Below are 15,738 nucleotides of genomic sequence, written 5' to 3' on the forward strand. Positions count from 1 at the left end.
GAGCTGCAAGTTTTACCTTGCCACTTATTGAGTGATTTAGCACTAAAAGACCTTTGCCCAGCGCCTTTGCTCTGCAAGTACAATTTCTCTTTCTCTCACATAATTTTTACTTTTTCAAGCTGAACCTCAATTAAAAAAAAATCATCAATTTTCTTTTTTTGCCACATTTTAAAGAACTTTCAACTTTGCTCTCTATTTTCTGCTATCCAATTACAAAATGTATCAGTATGTTCCCGTATGGTCCTATTGTCCAGCTACAGAAATGCAAACTGAGCCTGATAATGGATCCTGGACTGTGTAGCTGTACAGAATGTGGCACCTGATTTCATAATATTCTACTGCATGAGTAGCAGAACAGCCTCTCAGAGTATCAAAACATCCCCAAATACTGACTTTTTTTGTGGACAGACTCTTTCCACTTCCTTCAGATCTATCATTGACACTGACTATATGCTGCAGAATCAGCCTGAGTATGTGAAGATGGCTTTTTATGGGAAAATCTGATTGATCTGTTACATGCAAGTTGGACCTGATGATCCTTATGGGTCCCTTCCAACCTGAGATATTATATGCAGGACATTTTGCTCATGTCCTGTCTTATCCACAGAGTAAATTCCACTGTTGTGCACTTTTTAACCCACTGCTCTTGCTCTGTATGATGCAAATATTCATATTCCTGAAGATGGTTTTTCTCACAGAACTGCAGTAACAATAAAAACTGAGGCAGGAAAGGCTCAATGTAGGGACAGGAGGGTCTTGCAGCACCTGCTGAGGATTAGCAGATCCCACCTAGAGAGAATACAAACTGCAAATCATTGCAGGCTGGAAGGATGTCATTTTGACTGTGCTGCTTTCTTGTATTTCCAGCTTGCTGTTTGGCACCCTGGAAGCATGATCCTGGGCCAGGTGGATCTTTCATCCTGCTCTCAGTTTACTCTTTGCTTCCAAGGCTGGCTATGCACACAGTCTCTGCCTGCCTTAGCATGCAGTGCAGCTCCTTTCCATCTCCTTACACAACAACAACAAGCTGGGATCAAGCTTTCCTTGCTTCTGTTCTTGTATTCTATCTACAAGACACAAGACAATGTCTCTTCCTCCAGCCTGGAGCAAAAGGAAATGGCCAAGGCAGCTGAGCTGAGCATCACTGCTCAGGCCAGGCCTGCCCAGCTGCACTCACCAAGGGACATGGGCAACTGATGAAGCCAAACAGCCAAAGCCTTGAGCTCAACAACAAAAAAATCCAACCAAGGACTTTTGGACAAATACTGCAGTAGACTTATTAGCTCTGTTGACATGTTAGGACTTTGATACTTTCAGCCAGATGTACAACTAAGGATCTTAAGGATTTTTTGACAAATGGCTTACTTCATTTTTATACACAAACTCATCTCAGTTAGGTATCAGGATCATGTTTAAAACTGCCTGATGCTTGCACCTGTGGGCTTGTGCTCTTTGCACAGGCTTCACTGCACCTCAGGCATGAAATCAAGCCTTTCTTTATACTTCTGATGGTTCCTGTGCTGCTTCCAGAAGTGAAGCACTAAATTCAGGTTATATATAACTGGACAAGAATATAGGGGATGCTTTAAGCAGTTAAATTGTGTGCTAATTGCAGATACCATTTCCAGCTGTTGTATCTGGGACATAGGAAACAAATTAATTAAGAAAGAATGAGAAAAATTCAGTTGGACTTCAACAGCACTTTCCTGCTATTATAAGAGACCAAGCAACAGAAGTGTATTTGCTAAGTTCTACCAACACTCTGTATCTGTTTAGTGGTGTCCATAAGGAAAAGCTATAATTTATAATCACAGCACTTGGATGCTAATTGCAGTTCTGTAGCTTACCACACAGATACTCCAAGAGATGTAAATCACAGTTATGTTCAAGTATGATCAACCCTTTCCCATCTTCAAATCAGGCTCCTGCTCCATCTATTCCACTGAGGTGATTCTTTGGTGTCCTCCCTAAAGTTCCAGACCAGCCCTGAATCTTTACCCTTCCTGATATGCCAGCCACCTATAAATACATTAGCTTTCTTCAAACATTCCTTAAACCTTCTTCACAAAGGCTCCCATGCCTCAACTACGCAACATAATTTATAGAAACTCACAGAAATTGTTCTCAGCCTCTTGGTGTTTGCTATTTGTGCTTTAGGTGTGGTGAGGATGTGAAGGTTCATCTATTCTCCTCACCTACCACAATCCCATGAGGATGATAACTCTACAATCCTGTCTAGTCCTTAGGGCTATCCCCCTACTGCTACAAGCACCTTGGCAGCAGACTGTACTGAACTGCTCACATCACATGAGAAGTGCCCTGATCTATTTGCTAATAGGTATTAATTGCATCTTGTCTTTGATGATCTTTTTTTCTGAATTTATAGAGCCTCCAACTACAGAGCTTCTTGATTTATTCTTGGAACTTGGCAACACAGACAATAAAGAACAGAAACAACTGACTTAAACATGCCTTTATTTTGGACAGAGTGGCTGTCTCTGTAGAATAATTTGTTTTCTAAACTATTTTTCCAAAGAGACCCTACAGGTAGATAGTATATTTTGAGCTTCCAGGTAGATCAGATAGAAGCCCTGTTCAAACTTGATTAAAATCATTCTTGTGTGACTAAAACCTGCAGACCTTGTAAAGTGTAACACCATCACTTTGGAAGATTTTAAAAAAATCATTCCCTAAGCATTGTTTTGGGTTTTGTTTAACAGCAAAGTCTTAGAAGTACTAGCAGAGATGTGAAGTGTTAAAAGGCTACTATATGAATAACACCTTGTTTCCTCACAAAATGCAGAGTTTGAGTCAAAGCATGTGGAAAACTTACCAATGCTTACAGGAGCTGCACTGCACTCAGACATTATAGTTCAGGTAAGTTTCTTTTCAGATCTTTGTGTTTAAATTGATGAGAGAACGTTTTTTTTTCCCACTCACTTTAAAGATGCCTACTACATGAACTGACATATTCCTTCCTATCCTTTATAATTTAAAATTAAATTACAAGTTTTGATTGATAGGACCAACATGCCAGCACAGGGAAAATTATTACCAAGCAATATATCACTGTATTATTTACTTAATAAATTTCAAGACTATGTTGAGGCCATTCCACAGTTCTGCAACATAAATTAATAGAATTTTAACTATGCTTCATAAGAGCTGGCAAAAGCATTCTCAGACATGTTTATCTCTCTTTATATTCATAATTTTCTGACCTCAATGGCCAAAACACATTACTATATTTATTATTGTAATTCTCAGTTATCAGAAAACCAGTAGCTCAGGCACTTTGACATTAGAAAGAGAAAATGAGAATCATATTTTAACAAATACTTGTTCCATGATACAGTGACATTATGAAAAATAGCAATGCCTAGTTCGTTGATAAATCAGATTGTCAATGTGTTCTCAATAAAATAAAGTTCAATACCTAATACACCTACTATATGCATCCTAAGGCTATCAAATACAATAAAACCAGCTTCAATTACTAGGTTAGCTGAGTTTTTCAGGACTGATCACAATTACATACTTCTGCTATATTCATAAAGAAAATATACATTTCTGTGCATTAGCTATCTTATTAAATGGCAATGTTGGAGTACTAAATATTGTTGCCTTCATCTCAGTGGTGTGTATTTGTACAAAGGATCATGAACCACATGAGGGTGACTAATTCAAAACCGAACAACAGAGTCCTTGTGTGCCCAGCACAGCTGGCACTGCCTGTGTTATTTTAATCAGTCTGAAGACAATCTGTTCAGGAAGGATTCTGAGAAACTTTGTGTGCTCAGGTATCATTTCTCTAAGATATGAGGGCTCACCTAAGCTTAACACAATATTTACCATTTTCATACAGTAACTGACAGGAAAAATATTGCTTAGGCAGAACAGGTTTGCATTTTGTCTTCTAGAGCAGACCAAGTTTCAAGAAGTGCAGAGAAAGACATGAATAGAGATAAACCAAGCAAGAATACAGGGCAGCAGGACCACAGTCATTTTACAGAAATGGCCCAATGTCCCAAACAGTCACATCATTGATTCTTTAAAGATTGGGAAAAGGTGGGAGGGTAGCTGATACACATGCCCTAACCTAATCCTCCTTCCAGAATCAGGCACGTTCCAAGTAAAAATGGGAATGTTTATAGAGTTTTGGTAGTCAAAATAATCATAGGAATGGATAGTTCATCTTTTCACTTCTAAGATGACAAATTCTGGAATGGTGTTGATTTGTATTCTTAAATTTACCTTTCAGATTTCTGTGGCCTTGATGATAAGTACAATCACAGCTGCTGAGGAGATTAAGCTCAAATAAAACAGGTGGTCACACTGCAAATATCTACACAACCTTATACAGCTGAGTGTGAAAATGAAATTTGATTAATGGACGGTGCAGAGAGGAGCATTCACCCTGTCTCTCCTCAGTGAGATACACATCCACTTCCAGCTGTAAGGAGGCAAAATAAATCACAGTGTTTGGAGTGCCTGGTGAATTTGAGGTATTTCTATGATTGAAATTTTTTTTTCACAGATTAATGAATTATTTTTTGGCTGTTCAACAATAATATTGTACATCTCCAGACCAAATGAAAATACTTTATTTTATTTATATTATGCACAGCACATCTTACTGGTTTGTTTTCTGCAACCATGTACAGGTGCCTTGTAACTCCATTTGCATGGCACAGCTCTTTGAGAACACAGTACTCAGCCCTGTGTGCTTTTTTGAGTTAGGACAATGACTGTCCTTATCTGCTAGTCTTTCTATCTTCATTGTTATTATAGCAGCAGGAATTAGTCTGTGCAGAGGAATATGGATCTGAAGGAACAACAAGCAAACAGACTGTTTGTAGTACCTGTAAGGGTTCCTTAATGGACACCCACACTTTAACCCAAAGGATTTACTAACATAAAAAGCATTTTTACTCTGCACAGTATCAGTGAAGCTTCTCCAGCAAAAGAAATTCTACTGATGTTTTCATAACTTATAAATACATTTTGACACAGACAAACACAAATTATTTTTAGGAAACAGCCCCACACTCTGAAATGCCCAAGCTGCAATCAGGTTTAAACTCTAAGTTTACCTCAGCTTAGAGAAGCACTGTGTCCCCATAAGAGGAACAGAACTACAAACTGCAGGCACATATTTAAAGCAGTTACAGGGAGATGGCATTTTGTGTTCATCTTCTGAAGTCCGGCTGCCTTTTGCTTCTCCCAAACTTCCTGAGACCTCTTGAAGACTTGCAAGATACAATGCTAAGCAATCTGAGATACCAGCAGTTTTACTAGAATGAGCTAAAATATGGGTTAAGGAGCAAGGGACCACTGCCATTCATTAACTTCCCTTTACTTTGATTGGATATTCTGTTTGTACCTGTCTCTACAGCAACACTTGCTGCCCTACACTGTGGATATCTGTACAGTAAAGTCATTATTCTTAGAGCAGCAAAGAAAATAAGCAAGATTGATGTTATACAGAGTAGACTTTTACTTCCAAAGCCTCAGGTTTGGGAATCTTTTTGATTCAACTTTATAAGTGCCATGGTGAATAACTCCAAGGCCAAAAAGGAGAGAGAGGTGAGTCACAAAGCTCAGCCTTCAGCTTTTCTCTGGTTTGCAGTCCCCATCTCCTCTTCCTTCCAAGACCATGAATGTTATGCTGAAGTTCTTCTAACCAAAGCAGAATGCCAAAACCACCATCTACTTTCCCATGACAAAACCAATATTTTGTATTTCATTGAGCTTATTGACAATATGCATAGAAAGCCACAGTTGGATCTTAAACAGCCACTTTTCCAAGTCAAATATATGCTTGTATGTCATACACTTCAGAAATAATTAATACTAATATTCATGATGCTGAAGGAATTCTTCCTTTGGCTCCATCTGGATCACAGTTTGGTGATGTTTTGAGGCATAAAAATTTATACAGTTTTAGGTACACAAGTGTGAAAGTTATTATTAGGCACATCAATCCCTACTTTTTTGTACAAACCTTTTAAATACTGGGTGCTGTAGCCCAATTCTGTGCTTTGTGGGCAAATGCATCCATTTATTATTTTCAGCTCTGGCTTTTGTGCCTCTACTAAAGTATAGCATAAGATTAAAATAGAAGCACCTAAAGCTTTCCCATATGTTGCTCGTTATTTCCACCTCCATTCACTTTGATCTTTAAACAAAAAGAGCTCCCTCTATTTCAAAATACTCTCAAATGAAAATGTTTAAATTATTTTATTGCTCTTTTTCCAGAACCTTAGAATTTTTATCTTATCTGCTTTTCCCCACTTCACATCAGAAACAGAAATCACAACAGATTACAAGTGTTCCAATAATTCATGAAGTAACATGCCTTTACGAGAACTATCTGCTTTAATTTTTCATGCTTTTGCCCAGAAGGACACACCATGAAAGCCATGAAAATTTCCTTCCTGACTGGCTGTGGTTAACTCAAACATGAAAATTCTGTTGAATATCTTTCTTTTTTTTTTTAAGTAGGACTAGCAATAGTTCCTGTATGTAAATTTTATATGGTTTCAGTTTACATTAACCATCTAGCCTTATTAAATAACAAATTATGAGTTCTGCAAAGGGTGCATCTCCTCTCTCCAGACATCCTTCCCAAACAGTTAACTGAAGTACTAGGCAAATCCTTATCACATTTTTCTTTTAATGTAATCTGATTGCAAAAGGAGAGGATTTTCCCCCTTCACCTCTTTTAACCAGACTACTTGCCATTTTGTACACAGGCCCATCTCAAAAATTGCAAATTATAGCTGACTCTGCAGTAGAAAACAATTTTTAATACAGGAATCATTATATCTGATATTATCCTGTGTTGTGGTTATTTGTAACTATTTACACTCAATGAGGACCTTCCATCCCCTCCCAAGCTTTCTGTAAATCTTCAGATCTTCAGAGTCTTTCACCTAAGACATTGCTCTGGCATGAGAAAAGCCAAGAACTGTATTTCTAGCCAATAGTGCTACAAAACCAGAAGTGTACCTCTCATTTCTTGATATTTATTTCTACTACAAAAAGACAGATTTTGGACATAATTAAGAATTTCTTCAGGCATTGAACTAGTCTTTTCTGAATAGGGAATTTCTAGTCTGTCAGCTAAATGAACATAAGAGCACTCACGTGTGACTAAAACACACAAAATATAGAAAATGACACATTCTTACACCCCCAGAAGTAATGTTATTTGAAGCTATGACTGCATATGGAAAATAGGTCAAAGCCTGCACATTTATTATAATTGTTTATTGGTATGCAATTATCTGAACATTACTTCTTCCTGCTCAGGAAAACAACAGCCAAGGAACCCATCTTCTTGAAGAGTTTACAGCTGCTATACATGACAAGCAGATGAATAACAGCAAGCATTTTTATAAATTCCTTATAAAATATTCCTGAAGTTGTGTACACTGTAACTTGTAGCAGGTGTGATATATTAGAAGAGGCATATGTGGAATTTGCCACTTAACCACCTTACTTAGTCCAAGAAATTCCAAAGGAATACTCAGAGAATTTAATCAAAAAGTCTCATTTTCTCTACAGAGGGAAGTTAGGATTTTGAATTTAGATGTCTAATTTAGTTCCTTGTACCAGGCATTGTGAATAATTGTCTATTACTCACACTAGGTTGTAAAAATTAATTGGAAACAATCTTCAAGAAGATTGGATGAATGACCACGAAATCTCACCTGTATTTTGTGCAAGTAGAGTTTTGATGTGAAGGATCTGTTGGATTAAGTGTGATTCTTGGCGAGACCTGAGCTGATAGCAAAAATCCCGAAGCTAGGATAATGAGTGCTACAGCAGTACCTAAAAATACAGATAAAGAACAATGTGACACTTTTCTCCAGAGCACATGAAATAGTTCTTTATTGACCTGAACTCTGCTTGGGAAAGCAAGGCACCCCATCACTATGCATACAGCATTCCCTAAGGAGTTGCAAAGAGAACCTAAGAAAAATACCCTTTGCTACATCCACATCCTAAATTAGGTTAGATATTAAAGTCAAGTGCACCAGCTTTCATGTCCAGATACTAAATTAGTAAGTTGAGACTCTTTTAATCTGTGGAATTGATGACTGCTTGAATGAACAAGTATTATTATTTTTGATGTTGAAAATAATGTTGCAAAGGTAAAATTTATTAGTGGCTTTGAAATCACCATACATTTCTCCACTCCCACACCCAGACTTGCAGGCTTTTCTGTAAAACAGAAAGTAGCACCAGCTTTTCCATTGACTCTACTTCCCTTTGTGAAACTGGAGAAATTTGACTTTTCTTAAGAACACCATCAAAAAGTGCAACATATCTTGTTTCAAACAGCACATATAACATCTGCTGGGAAAAAGTCCCCTTCCATTTTTTGCTTCCATTTCCCCCAACAAATACCTTGTGCAACAGGCCATTACTGGAACATAACTCATATTATTTGCCACACACACAATATACAGTATTATTTTAATGAAAATTGATAAACCTCATGATATTACTGCAGCTGCCTCAAGCTCAGAGACTTTTAAAAGTTCAACTCTTGCTACTCGATGACACATCGAGATCTGTGTTGCATAAAGGTTTCCTAGCTGGCAAACACACCAGAAGTATGTGAAAAAAGTATGTGAAAAACACACCAAAGTATGTGAAAACCTTTCTCAGACATAAAAATAACATCTGAACATCTATAACATTTACATAATAATGTTATCTGTGAATATGCCTGTGCACAGCCAACAGGCACGAATGGCTGGACCACACATTGACCTGAACTGAGGCCACTAAGAGCTTAAACTCACAAACTATATGTGCAGAAAGCACCTTCCCACCATGAGATATTCCACACGCGGCTCTCTTCTAGCTATGGCTGGTAGGTACACTAATAATCCCAGTTTTCAGGGCAGGCTGGATATTGCACTAGATGTCTTGTACTTTCAAAATGCCATAAACCAGACAGCAAATATATTTAGAGAGGGTCTATAATCTGACTTATATCTGTTCTAAATATGCTCTGTGTTGTAAGTCAACCAAATACACTAACACTCACTTCCAGTATCTTTGTAAGTATCTTGTTTCTTTGGAAAAGTACTGAATATGTAAACTTGGCAAAGGAAGTTTAACATGTTTTCATTCTGTGGATGTTTTTCTATGATGAACAAAATCAAACAATCCCAGTACATCATTAGCTCAGGTGGGAAAAAGGAAATATCCTGAAGATATTTTAGACCCCCTCTGTTACAAAAAGAGATAGAAATTGTACAATGCTCAAGTACCTTTCAAATTGACAATTGCTGAAGGGAAAGAAGAAAACACAAATAAAATTAATAATATACTTGTCAGAGTTCCTGCATGTTTTCCAACTAACAGCTTTGAAGAAAGACATTAACTAAAGAAAAATGAAGAAGAAAAATAAAGAAATTATACAGATAAGACAAAGAGAGATATAAAATGGACAGGAAACTGAGACAAATCAGTAATTGTAGTAAAGAGAACTAAAACAGTGGGGTTTTTTTTCAGAAATTTAGTATAATTTTTCATAATGTTATCTGGAAGGTTCCATTTTTCAAAAGTTTCTAATATTTTGAGAATGATAAAGACATAATGAAATCTAAAACATCTCTGACAAACGTTTTCCGAAAACAGGAAAAGTTGCACAAGATTACAAAATTAAATTACAGTATATTGGCTTTTAATCAAAATATTAATGTTACTCTCTGATTATACTTGTAGGTTTTTATCTAATAAACATCGAATCAATTAGGTTTTCTTAAAAAAAAAGCCCCACATCCTTGCAGCAGCAGGCAAAAGCAGTAGTTTTGTCTTCATTTTATGCAGTGGGAGACTGGGGCATACCTGGCTTCCCCAAAGACCAGAGAAGTTGCCAGTAATAACTCAGTGTAAATTGTAAAGTCCTTAGAAATGCAAACCAAAGTAGAGCTGTAAGATATGTTTACCCCATGAGAAAACTCAACATGGAAAACAAATCCATCAGTAGATTTAGTAATTATCATTCTATTACACAGCCCTCTTGCTAAGGAAAACATACAATATCCACCAGTATCTAAATCAAATGTTGCATGACAAAATTCTAACTAGTACAGAGGGATGATGTATGATTTCATGGCTGTCATTATTTGTATTATCCTTAAGGAGGGACTGTAGGATAAAACCACAGCAAGCATTAGAGCTTGGCTCAAATGATGCTGCAGACAGGCAGCCAGCAACCAGACACAAAAAAAGACCATTTTTACCCAACAATTACTTTGTGTCCAAACATCATTAACAAATAACTCTTTAAATGCATTATGCTCCATTGTTAATTCTGTGTCTTATTGCTATATCCTCCTCTGATCCATGACTAACATGCTTTGTAAGAGACATTTATATCTACATTTCAGATGTACAACCTTTGAATATGTTAAGCAGAGTCATAAAGCAAAGAGCTCTGATAATAAGAAAAGTCCATGTTGGTTATCACAGCTGTACAGCTGGGTCCAGAAAACCAATAAATTTTTGGAGGGGGGGCCTGGCCAGACTTATAAAATTATTGGGGCCAAATAAAAAAATCAATCAATAAATCCTCTGTTTCAATAGGCATTAAAGAAGAGGCAGCACCCAAGAATCAGAAGGGTCAGTGCAAGCCCTGGAGAGATCCACACCATAGAAAGACAGGACAACAGACGGTCTGGAGGCACAGAAGGACATACAGGGGAGATGTATTGTAACTGATGTGGAACAGACTAAAAGTAGCAATTTGAGATTTTTTTTCATATCTTTAAAATGTGAGAAACATGCTTTGAATAACTGTGTACCAAACAACTCGTGTCACTGTGTTGCTGCTGCTCTGCCTATATAAACACATTCAAATACTCAAGTGTAGATTAAGTCAGCTGAGAGCTGGGAATTGCACATCCAGTGACATGGCAGCTGGTGTCCCTCTCTGCTGTGTTGCACTAACTAGAAATTTGGATCCTTGACAGCAACAGCAGAACAAAATATGAAGACATGAAACCTTTACAGCCAAACACTTGTGAACACTATTTCAAGAGGAGTCGGAACAGTTTCTCTTTACAAAACCCTGTGGAAACATCTGACCCTTCCAGACATTCAGCCAGAGGCAAGTTTGGTCACAGATCACTTCAGCAAAAACAAGCACAGAAGGCAGAAACAAGCAGGGAATTACCATCCTAACATGACACACTGAACACAGGAAGGCTGCTTGCTCTGCCTTTCTCTGCTTTCAAGAAAAGACTATGTGATGAGTTATGGTGTTTGAGTATTTGGACAAAATGTACAAAACCAGAATTCTGTCTTTGTGTATCTCATACTGGAGGTGAATTAGAATCACAATAATGTATGTAAGGTATTTACTGTACTGTCTCTGAGTAAACTATGCAGAGAACTGCATTACTCTTCACCAAGTGCTGCAACGGCTGTGCAATATGCTTTCTCCGGTACACCTTCATCAGATGGTTCTGAATTCCAGTTAATAAGCCCAAAATTAAATATGAGACTTAAAAACTAACCACCTGTGATGTTCCAGGCATTTGATTCCTTAAACTGGAAAAAAAGGCTAAATGAAAACATTGTAAAACACGGCTTCAAGGAGAAAGTCACCTGAAAAAATAACTGGCTGTCACTTTTAGATTAGCCTCTAGCTGTGGTATTTTACTCATAGGCTTGAAAACATGTAAGATTTCAGAGAGAGGATGGGATCAACACTGTAATTTTAAAGAGGACTACTTTGAAAACTGCACTTGAAATTTTATTTTCCTTTAATTAATAATTATGAGGAAAATATAATACACTAATGAAACACTCACCTGTTAAGCTACCAAGTGTAAGCTTCCGGCGACCCATTCTTTCAACAAGCCAGACTCCCACAAGAGTAAAAACAAAGTTTATAAATGCTGTCAGTGCAGCCAGCCAGATTGCAAGCCTGTCATCTTCCACTCCTGACATCTGCAAAATGGTAGCACTGTAGTACCTGTGAAGGGAGGGAGAAACAAATAAGAACACTGTTTATTTCAATTTGGCTCATGTTATAGTTTCTGATTCAATTTGAAAAATATGATAACAAATATCAAATGTGACCTCTTGCATAATGCAGTTAAAGACTGACATACAATCACCCTGGGAAATCAGGCATAACCAAGGCATAACTTGCACCTGACTAAAGTTTTGACTTGAGGACATCAAGAGATGAACTGCCATTCTCTTGGCTGTTTATATTTTCAATGGTCACCCACATTCTGCTAGAAATGGGGTTTGCATTTTTAATTTAAATTAATCTGCCTTTCATATTAATCCATTGCTTTATGCTCTTTTTGGGATTTTAGCAGTCTGTACATTGTCTAGGGAAAGACAGCTCAAAATCAAATAGATTTTCAGTCCTCTTAAAGGTCATATAGAACTAATCTATGGCATCCAACATGTTGCCAGTGACACTCTCATCCTCTTGGTTTTAGGTTTTGCAGTCTTATTTCAGTGCCACTGAGATGCACAAAACCCTCTCCATGGCATTACTTTTGTCTTAACCAAAAAATGATTGTTTTGAAATGCCTTAGCACCACACTGCAGGGATGTGAATCTGCACCCAACAGGAGCATTTGACAGAATGTTCTACTTCTTTCTGATTCTTTGTGTGGAATCAATTGTTCCACACAAACAATAACTCATAAAAATTGAATTGAGCAAAATGAAAAGGAAGGAGAGTGGAAGCCTTCTACCATTTTTCACAGCAATCAAATGAACACAGACTTTGTGCCCATGTTCTCAGGGAGAGCTAAATAAATGCCCAAGGAGACACAAGTACTTTTGTTGATGCTGTAGAAGCACTTTTCAGCTTCTATTAATTTATGCTGACTGAAATACTGAATACTCAAGCCCTCAAACACCTTGCATCCAACAGGCTATCACACAGGAATAACCATCAAAAATGTCAAAGCTTTTTTTTTTTTTTTTCCTCTGGTCAATATGTAGTTTGCTTTATGTCCCCTTGTTGTCTTAACACCCAGATGTGCTAGCCTCAGGAGTACTAGCAGTTCCCATCCCTCTATTCCAAGCACATTCTGCTTTTTACTTCAAATCAACAGCCCGTGATGGGGCAATATGCTGAGATGCCATTTAAGACACTGCTGCCCATGACTATGGGGAGTGTTACCCCCTCACCCACAAGGCATTGAGATTCTCCCAGCCCTTTCCTCAGCTCCTCCTCTCCAGTGCAGCCATGGAGGCAATGGCCACACAACCAGCTGGTGGTGCAGCACGACAGGGCCTCCAGAGTGAACCTGCTGGCACTGGGGACCCAGCACCTACAGGTGGTTTTGAGCCAGGCTGGGTCTCTGCCCACCCCTTGGAGACTGCAGTGACTCGCCCAGGCTCAGCCCCTGTCACAGAGCTGCACACTTGAGGTCCCAGCCAGGCTCTGGTTCCCAGGGAGGGAAGATTCATGAAGGAGAGATATCAAAACATTAATGTGTCCTCATGTCCTAAGGCCCCCTAAATTAAATTGCTAACTGCCTGTCAAACCTTGCATAGTACTGCACTGTTTCAGCTGCCAAAATGACTCAGTCTCTGATTTCCCAATACACATTTCTTTTTCTGCATAAGCGTAGGGAAATAACAAATGTCAAGGGTTGGCCTGCTGACACCTACTACGAAACTCCTATTTACTTCCACCAGACAAGGTTTCAGGAAGCCAAATTTAAATCCACATATCTAAATCTTAAAATCCAATTCTACCGGGAAGTCAGAAATTGCCAGTTGTCAGCAGCAATGTATAATGTAGTGTCTATACAGTCAAAAAAAGCAAAGACTAAGAAATCACATAAAAGCATGCAGATGTCTACTGCATAATCCCTACAAGCATGCACCTTTTGCCCCTATCATTCCTTCTCATTGGTTATTGCACTCACAGGTTATATATTTTCAAATAGAAGCCTGCTGTTTATCCATAAATAAACACCATATTTCATTTCTGTGGAAAACAAACCAGGGAACTTTAGAATCTGCAAATCCAAATGCCAAGCTACCAAAGCCTGGGTGTTGAACATGTCCATAGTTATTACAGCATAGCAACTTATTTTCCAAAATTTAAAAGGGCACTTACATAGATTATAACAACTACTAAATATATTTGATATGTTCACCTGTTTTATTGTGCTCATTTTTTATATAAGTCTGTGCAGCCCTGCCTGTATATTAATGTAACAAAATGTCAGTCTTTTCAAGTTCTTCCTGAGAAGGGAAAAAACCTACATGGTAGGAAAAGCTTAAACTGTGGTATTATACAAACACAGCTAATACTGCAACTCCTGCAGGGAATACAGCTTCAGTGACAAAGTTGTGCAATCCTAGCTTATTTTCTAAAATGTAAAGAAAATTTAAAACACATGTGAATCCTTGGAATTTTTAGGCAAATACTGTATCTTAGAAAGCAAATAAATACATGCAAATACAAAGCCACACAAAATAACTGAGTTGGATATATACAGAAAGATTTTTAATAGAGTTGATTTCTGAGGATGTCAAAATTATTAAGAAATTCAGCATTATGAATTGTAATATCAAAAGCTGCAGTACATGGAAGAAAAATAAACCTGAAAACATATTCAGGTTTCCATATTCAACCCTCCTTAGATTAATCCTTTGATTCTATATTGAAAATGAACAGTTTTGAAGGAAATTAAGCGTCCAAAACCACTTTCCCTCCCTTTTTTCTTTTAATGAGTCAGGGTGTTTTAAAAGTGACAATGTCAAATGTTTAAAGAAAAGGATCATTTCCTCCCTTCAAGCAGATCTTACAGGATGCATCAGGGTTTCCAGCTTAGCATCTTCAGCAGCAGAGAAGCTGCTCACCCTGCCAGGCTTTGCAGCTCCCAGGGAAAATCAATGCTTGCCCATAAGGTGCCATCACTGCTCTGAGCGTCCCCATTTTCTACAAGACGCTGCTCCAGCCCACCTGTCAGACTAAATCCACTCCAACAAAGTTTCTGCCTCAGGATTTTAGCCTTTTTGGACAGAATTTATAACTCTCATAAAAGTAATGAATAAATCTAAGGCTCTCTTTACAGAAACCTGAGGAGCTCTTCAAGGGAAAGGCTGCCACATCATCTCTATGTCTGTAATGGATTTTTCCTGGGAGGCAACCAGGGGAGCTGCCACTATACACTTAAACTAAATTAAACCTTCAAATCCCCTGTTTGGCAGCAACAATGTACTGTGTTATAAATGCCTTCAGCACAGACTGAAATGACACAGTGAAGGCCACTTATTACAATCAGTATATTATGGTAATATAAACACTCAGAATTTAGTACTGTTTGACAGATAACTACATACATCCAAAGGTTCTCTGATTCAGCATGTGCTATTCATGTACAAGGTACATGAAAATGATTTAAAAATTACCATATAATTATGGTAATTAAGAAAACATAGGATTTTTTTTAGCGTCCAAACAGACTAAACTCTGTAGCTATTAAGCAAAATAAGTGTACCAGTGTTTGACAGGCATTAAAAACCTTTAGAGGATTAAGATCACCAAGATACACAAAAAAATTCACTTCCTTAAGTTACCACAGTACTGTCACATACTTATTGAGTCATGTGAAAATACTGTTGCAGTATCTGCTGTGAGACTGAAAAAAGATATTTTCTTTTTTTTTTTTTTAACTTATCTACTCTGCACCAGATACCTCTTTGCCAACAGTCAGTGTG

The 15,738-nt window shown here is 37.7% G+C and overlaps 1 protein-coding gene across 2 annotated transcripts in view; it reads right to left on the reverse strand.

Annotated features, from left to right (window-relative positions):
• The window catches only part of SLC2A13 (solute carrier family 2 member 13), a 142,241-nt gene that overhangs the window by 31,444 nt on the left and 95,059 nt on the right, over positions 1-15,738 (reverse strand). For both annotated transcript variants that reach the window (XM_030959455.1, XM_030959456.1), the window contains exons 5-6: positions 11,841-12,004; positions 7,716-7,836 (exon numbers count right to left, since the gene is read on the reverse strand). In XM_030959455.1, the coding sequence (XP_030815315.1) occupies positions 7,716-7,836; positions 11,841-12,004 (285 nt within the window). The remainder of the gene's footprint in view (positions 1-7,715; positions 7,837-11,840; positions 12,005-15,738) is intronic.

This window comes from Camarhynchus parvulus, chromosome 1A (assembly GCF_901933205.1).
Source record: "Camarhynchus parvulus chromosome 1A, STF_HiC, whole genome shotgun sequence".
Taxonomy (NCBI): domain Eukaryota; kingdom Metazoa; phylum Chordata; class Aves; order Passeriformes; family Thraupidae; genus Camarhynchus; species Camarhynchus parvulus.